An 8,026-nucleotide genomic window follows, 5' to 3' on the forward strand; every position below is an offset into this window, starting at 1 on the left:
TCAAGATCTGATTAGGGGATAGTCAAGATCTGATTAGGGGATAGTCAGCATGGATTTGCAGGAAGTCATGTCTGACAAATCTTTTAGAGTTTGTTGAAGAAGTAATCAACAGGATAGATGAGGGTAGGGCAGTGGATATTGTCTATATGGACTTTAGTTAGGCCTTTGATGATGTCCTGCACGGCAGGCTAGTCATGAAGGTTAGGTTGCATGGGATCCAGGGGAAGCCAACTAACTGGATTCAAAATTGGCTTGATGGTAAGAAAGCAGAGGGTGATAGTTGAAGGTTGTTTCTTTGACTGGAGGTCTGTGACTGATGGTGTGCCACAGGGCTCAGTTCTGGGACCTTTGTTATTTATGTAAATGATCTGGATGTGAATGTACATGGCATTATTAGTAAGTTCGCGGCTGATACAAAATTAGGAGGTATTGCTGAGTGAGGAAGGTTATCAAAACTTAGAGGGATCTTGATCAAATAGGTAAGTGGGCTGAGGACTGGCAAATGCAATTCAATACAGATAAGTGTGAGGTGTTGTACTTTGGAAAGTCAAACCAAGGTAGGACTTACACAGTAAATGGTAAGGTCCTGAGGAGTGTCGTGGAACAAAGGAACATAGGAGTAAAATGCATAGTTCGTTGAAAGCGGCATCACAGGTACACAGGGTGAAGAAGGCATTTAGCATGCTGGCCTTCATTGGCCAAGGCATTGAGTATAAGTGTTGGAACGTTATGTTACAGTTGTAGAAGTCGTTGGTGAAGCTGCACTTAGAGTATGTGTATAGTTTTGGTCACTCTGTTAAAGGAGAGACATAGCTACACTGGAAAGTGTGCAAAAAAGATTTACGAGGATGTTGCCAGGACTAGTAGGCCCGAGTTATAGGGAGAGATTGGCCAGGAGAGGACTTTATTCCTTGGAACGTAGGAGAATGATGGGTGACCTCATTTAGGTGTATAAAATCATAAGGGGCATAGATAGGATGAATGCATATAGTCTTTTTCTTAGCGATGGGGAATTGAAAACTAGAGGGCATAGGTTTAAGGTGAGACGGGAAAGACTTAAGGACCTGAGCAGCAACTTCTTCATGCAGAGAATGGTACGTATATAGAATGGACTGCCAGAGAAAGTGGTTGAAGCAGGCACAATAGCAACATTTAAAAAATATTTGGATGGGTACATGGATGGGAAGGGTTTAGAGGGATACAGACAAAATGCAGGCAAGTGGAACTAGCTGAGTGGGCACCATGGACCCATTTGGGCCAAAGGGCCTGTTTCCATGCTGTATTACTCTATTACTAACAATTTCCTATCATGCAAGGTTGGAAATTGCTGTGCAACTACTTGATGCTCAACATTAAACAGCAGAGTTAGATGCGTGTTGAAGCATCTCTTTGCACGGAACTCAGCAATGGGTATGTGGCAAGTAAATAATTAGCCTTAGTTTTGAGGGTTGGAAAGGGTTTCTACTCTGGGTCACCATTCACAGATCCTACTGGAAATGTGCATTAGTGAGGACAGGGTGAGAGTGAGATAGATGTCAGAGTTCAAGTAGGATGCCTTCCACAATCAAAAGTTTTGTCAACATTCACACCCAGATACAAATAATAGTCACTGCCAAAGACATCAGACAATATTTGGAATCTAAGCAGGAAGGAGGAAGTTAAAAATACAATTTTCTCCTTCCAGGAGTGAAATTCTACAAATCAACTGAACTGAACTCACATTTTGAATATTTATGGCTTAAAAGTTATTATTGCATATGTTTCAACACATTTTCTATTTTGCTTTCATTGCACCTGCCCTTGCAAACACCCCAACAAAAATAGAGCTGGCAAAAAAAAAGACTGCTGATATTCACAACTTCTATACAAAATTATTTTCCAAACTGCTTTGATAATTCAAAAACAGAAACAAATTAAAAAATGGTTTTCCAGCAGAAGTCTTTAGATATTAGATTTACAATACAAGATGAATCCAATTTTGCTGGCAACTTTGTCTTAAGTCTGTCTATAGTTAGCAAGACTTTGAAAATACCTGCCATCATGTTGTGTGGCTCTCACTGTCCTAAATTGGATAGATTTCGAACAGATCTAGCAATTCAACACTGGGCATTCATGAAGTGCAGTGGGCCATCAGTGGCAGCAGAATTATTCTCCAACACAATCTGTACCTCATGGCTCAGCATATCCCCCAAGTCTACCATTACCATTAAGCCAAATGTTCAACCCTGGTTTAATGCAGAGGGCAGGAGAGCATGTCAGGAGTAGCACCAGGCATACCTAAAAACAAGGTGTCAAACCTAGCAGAGCTACTAAACAGGACCAGCTGCGTGCCAAACAGCGTTAGCAGCTAGTGATAAACACTCAGTGTACAGCTAATCGATTCCACTACCGACGGATGAGAACTAAGGTCTGCAATGCTGCCACCATCTAACTATGAATGGTGATGGACAATTAAACAAATCACAAGGGGAAGGGGCTCCACAAATATGACTGTCCTTAAGATAAGGCTGAAGCATTTACATCCACCTTCAGCCAGTGCTGAGTAGATGATTCATCTTAACCTCCTTCAGGGTTCCAGCATCACAGTTGCCAGGCTTCAGCAAATTCCATTCGGTCCACATGATATGAAGAAACAGACAAAAGCGCTGGATGCTGTAAAGGTTAGGTACCCTGAAATATTCCAGGCTTGAGCTCTAGAACTTATTGCACCCCTAGCCAAGCTGTTCCAGTACAGCTACAACACTGATATCTATCCAACAGTGGAACTGTGTACTGGACATGCCAGAGAAAAAGAGCAGGACAAATCCAACCAGGCCAATTACCACCCAATTAATCTACTCTCAAATCATCAGTAAAGTGAAGTAAGTGTCATCAACAATGCTATCAAGCAGCACTTGCTTCAATACTTCAGTAATCACATAGAAGCTGAGTTTGGGGGTTTGCCTGGGCCTCTCAGTTCCCGGCCTTATTACAGCTTTAGTTCAAACATAGGCAGACAAAAGAGCTAATTGCAGAGATGATGTGACTGCCCTTAATGTCAAGACCATACGTGAAGTGTAGCATTGAGCAGATTAAGCAAAACTGGTGTCAACAAGAATTGGGGGAAATTGGTCTACTGGTTGGAGTCATACAGGGCACAAAGGAAGCTGGTTGTGACTGTTAGAAGTCTGTCATCTCAGCTCCAGGATATCTCTGCAGGAATTCCTCAAGGTAGTGTTCAAGGCCCAATCATCTTCAGCTGTTTCATCAATGACCTTCCCTCTGCCATAAAGTCAGAAGTGGATATATTAGCTGATGACAGCACAATATTTAGCACTGTTTGCACTTTCTCAGATACTGAAGTAGTCTATGTCTAAACGTAGCAAGACCTGGATAATATCCAGGCTTGGGCTGACAAGCAGCAAGTAAGATTTACACCACAAGAGTCCTGACATGAGAGAATCTAACCACTACCCCTTGACATTCAATGGCCTTACCATCACTGAATCCTGCACTATGAATATTCTGGGATTTACTCTGACCAGAAACTGAACTGGATTAGCTAAGTACTGTGGTTACAAGAGCAAATTAGAGACTAAGACTCGTGCAGCAAGTAATTCACCTCCTGATTCCCAAAAGCCTGTCCACCATCTACAAGGCACAAATTGGCAATGTGATGGAATAGAACCCACTTGCCTAGATGAACACAGCACCCACACCCAAGAAACTCGAAAGCATTTAAGAAAGCAGCCTGCTTGGCTGGCACAACATCCTGGCATTCACTCCCTCCACAACTGACGTTCAGTAGCAGCTGCATGCATAATTTACAAGATGCACTGCAGAAATTCAGCAATACTCCTTAGACAACTTTGTTCAAATCCACAACCATTACCACCTAGAAGGACAAAAGGCAACTGATACATGGGAACACCACCATCTGCAAGCTCCCCTCTGGACCATTCACTGTCCTGACTTAGAATTACAGTGACACTGAATGAAGAGCAACGCGTTAAAATCCTGGATCTCCCTCCCCAATGGCATTGTGGGTCTATCTACAGCAAATGAATGGCAGCAGTTCAAAAAGGCAGCTCACCACCACATTCGCAAAGGCAACTAGCAACGAGTGATAAATTCTAGCCCAGTCGATAGGACAATATCCCATTAATGATTTTAGAAACACGATTTATAGAAAACCTTTCTAAAGGAATTTTTAAAAATCCTCCACAAATTATTTAGAAATAGCAAGAACTGCAGATGCTGGACTCAGAGATAACACTGTGGAGCTGGAGGAACACACCAGGCCAGGCAGCATCAGAAGAGCAGGAAAGTTGACATTTCAGGTTGGGACCCTTCTTCAGAAATCTGTTATCCACAAATTATTTAATTTTATAAGTATACCAGTTTTAGGACACAGTACACAAGCTTTTGTTTTTAAATAACAGAACATTAGTTTATCGATTAATTCGCTTAATCTTTAAGTAAACAAAATTGGTATTTCTCAGAACTGAACAGGATTCAATACCAGCCTGCAAATAATTATCCTGTACCAAACTAATACAATAGGCTGTTATTAATAGCAAAACCAGAAATACTTTGACACAATGCCTGCACGATCATACCTGATAAAGCTTTTAAATGCAGCAGACTGTGGGTTGATGCATAGTGGAACCCTGTTTCCTTTCTGCTGTTCCAGAATGAATTGATGGATGAGTTCTGTAGAACAGAAAATGAAATATACTGTCATAACAATATAACTTGCAGTTGTATAAGCTGTTGTAGCAGTGAAATCAGTTGAAGATGTGAATAACTGAATCTATTTAACTGCCTGTACATTTAGAACTCTGTAATGTTAAGGCTAAAAGTGCAAATCTACACTAGAACTTCAAAACATGATAAGAGGGTAATCCTGCAATTTCATGACACAGACTCGTATTTATTAAATGTTTTAATGTTGTAAACTGGCTGGGGGCATGCTCCCAGCATATAAAAGTAACACAGGACAGGTCAAGAAGGAAGAAATTAAGAGGTGCAAACTGACAGCTTGGTTACATGGATGACCTCTCAGAAGGCTTTAGAAGGGGAAACAGCAGCAAACAAGCGTATGAGCTTTGAGGGAGCCAAAGAATTGGACACAGACAGTCAATGACTTCACCACTGGTGGGATGAAGGTAGCAGGCATACACAAAAAGCCAGAGCGAGAGCTCTGAGGGGTTCATAAAAAGCTTAAATAAAACAAAGAACTGTGGATGCTGGAGATCTGAAGCGAAAACAAATTGCTGCAGAAACTCAGCAAGTCTGACAACATTTGTGGACAGAAATATAGAGGTAACGTTTCAAGTCCAGTGATCCTTCGTCAGAACTGCCATGTGCCAAATAAAAAGGTTGGACAAGTGCAGACACAGGGTGTACCAATGCTGCAGTGACTTAAAGATGAGGCAGATAATTTTATATTTAATGTACAGGTGAACCGAGAACTGTCCAGAATAGGAATAATAGAGAACAGTGACTTGAATGCAGAACTGGGTATTAGCTGTGAAAATTTAGAAACATTGGAGTTTATGGAGGGTGCAGAATGGGAGGATCACTAGGACGACACTGGAGAGAGATTTTAATTGGTACTCAAAACAAAACAAGGCAATAGTTTTGTTGGTGCAGAGATGGAAGCAAGTGGCTTTGCTGATGAAAAACATGGGTACTTTGAAAGCCTGTCTAAATTGAGTTGTATGCCAAGGAAGTGCAGGGACTAATAACTGGTGAAAGGAGGACGACAGCATTAGTGACAAGTGGGCCGAATTGGAGTTGGTGATCAAAAACAATAGTTTTGTTTTCCCCAATGGTCACCTAGGAGAGTCTCAATATCAATTGTGTCATTATGCTGCAGAGTTGAAAGGAGGCCAGGCATTCCTTAATTTCTTTCACAAGTCAGAAAGCTATGAGCAAGGACAACTGAATATATATCTTTACACAAGTTGCCTTTAAGCACTTGCAACAGAATTGGATGGAAATGTTGGGCTTTCAGAACTATGACATTAGCGATTTCTTTAAAACCAATTGGAATGCATATCTACCAACACATCTTCAAGCAAATTTGTGAATTCCTGAACATTCAGTACTTAAATCAAGATGATTTTCTATTTCATGAATTAAAGTCACTGGAAGGTGATATTACTCAGAAATGGAAAACAGACAAGGCAGTAATTCCTTACACCAGACTTTGTCACTGCAATGTCCCCAGCTATATATTTGTCATTAAATGGTTCTCTGCTGAAGGTGATAACTCATGAGAATGCTACAATACAGTTACATAGATAAGGATAGGAAAAGCCCCCTCCTACACCAGTTAATACTTTGGTCATGCAGTTATTTTCAGTTAAGTCTGGGTAGCCCCAAAGTTGAGCAATTATTCAGCACATTGCAGTCAAGATCCAGCCTGATATGTTACCACAAGCCTGCATTTCTGTCAACAGTCAACTAATTTGGGGTGGAAACCTTGACTGACTGTAGTGTTCCACTGAACTATCACCAAAATTTAGTAGAATAGACGCTTAACTTGCGACCTGCTTTGTATGACAATTTAATAGTGATGTAAGTAGCCCAATAGTAGTCATAAAGTAAGGGTATCTAGAATAATATATTCTATCTGATCAATAACAACATGTTCCTAGTTAAAAATAGCTAGCATACCGTTTCTTAGGCTTCAGGTCAGAAAGCTCTAACTACAAAATAATATTCAAAATTACACTGACCTTTAACCTGCCGTACAGATGTCAGGTTTTTTTCAAAGCTGTCATCAAATTTTGGATTAGTAATGGGCTCAAAATCATTGGTGTAAACACGTCCTGTAGAGGTGGTATAACAGCATTTGCACATACAAGTGTGGTACCGGAGGCGTCCTTCATCCAAGTATGGATGAGCCAGGGCATCCTTTGCAGAGATTCTTTTTGACTACAGTATAAGGGAAGACAAACTTTATCCAATAACTTGGAAATCTTGTTATAATTTGACGTGAGAATTCTGAGAAACATTACACATCTTCCTAGAGAAGATGTTCCAACAAAACAAGAAGCTGAAAAAGAAATTTTCATTCAAAGCTTAGCTAACATTATTAAATGACCCAGTCTAATCTATTATTTTCTATGAAAGACACTTACGCGGTTTCAAATGGGGCAATATTTATTAATAGATTCATTTATAAAATGAAATTGCTGAAATGACATCTGCAGAACTATGAAAAATGATCAGAAGACCCCTAACTGCAGAACTTCGCAACATTATTGCATCCAGTTAATTGTCAGACCATAGGAGACTCAAGACAGTAATCTCAAGATTCAGTAACTGAGTACCATTATTCAAAAAAAATCAGTATCAGTTGAGATTTCTTTTCTGATGCAGATTATAAAATCAGTATTGTAATGTAATAGAGAATACAGGCTGGCTATGTTTTCACGTGATGAAGGATTTTACAGTATAACAAATAATTTGCATACTTACAGGATCAAAAACTAACATCCTGCAGAGGAGGTGGACAGCTTCATGGGTAGCCTGGCTGGATAGTGTGTAAAGGACAGGAAGTGATGGCTGTAGGGAGATAGAGTGTAATAATGTGGAAGCAAAGAGTACCAGTTGTACATGAAACAAGCCACTTATAAACATTTTTTGTAAATACTACATACTTAATGGGGTAAAATCAGGACGACAACGTTACCAAAATATTCTAGTTTTACATTCTGCTTTACTTATTTCATTGATCAAAAAGGTCCTATTTAAAATCACGCGAGCATGCACTAGTTTGTTTTGCACCAAATGCCAGGCTGTATCTTGCATTCAAAAACTGTTTTCAAACACTGACATCCTTTATTCTGGACCAATAGGTTGTTTCTTTGTCTTTTTAAATAAAACCCTGGTTAGACTTTACTTGGAGTATTGAGAGAAGATCTGGACACCACACCTTAGGAAAGATATATTGGCCTTGGAAGCAGTACAGCAGTACATGTAGATTTAAAGGATGATACCTGGACTTCAGAGATTAAGTTAAAAGGAGCAATTA

The 8,026-nt window shown here is 40.0% G+C and overlaps 1 protein-coding gene across 1 annotated transcript in view; it reads right to left on the minus strand.

Annotated features, from left to right (window-relative positions):
• Positions 1-7,678, minus strand: part of LOC125481104 (serine/threonine-protein kinase NLK-like) — an 11,052-nt gene extending 3,374 nt beyond the window's left edge. Inside the window, exons 1-3 of the mRNA XM_048592244.1 lie at positions 7,471-7,678; positions 6,726-6,924; positions 4,599-4,692 (exon numbers count right to left, since the gene is read on the minus strand). Coding sequence (XP_048448201.1) covers positions 4,599-4,692; positions 6,726-6,924; positions 7,471-7,632 — 455 coding nt within the window. The 5' untranslated portion in view covers positions 7,633-7,678. The remainder of the gene's footprint in view (positions 1-4,598; positions 4,693-6,725; positions 6,925-7,470) is intronic.
• Positions 7,679-8,026: the final 348 nt, after the last annotated feature.

Source organism: Rhincodon typus, unplaced genomic scaffold, assembly GCF_021869965.1.
Source record: "Rhincodon typus isolate 14 unplaced genomic scaffold, sRhiTyp1.1 hic_rhity00000878, whole genome shotgun sequence".
Classification (NCBI taxonomy): domain Eukaryota; kingdom Metazoa; phylum Chordata; class Chondrichthyes; order Orectolobiformes; family Rhincodontidae; genus Rhincodon; species Rhincodon typus.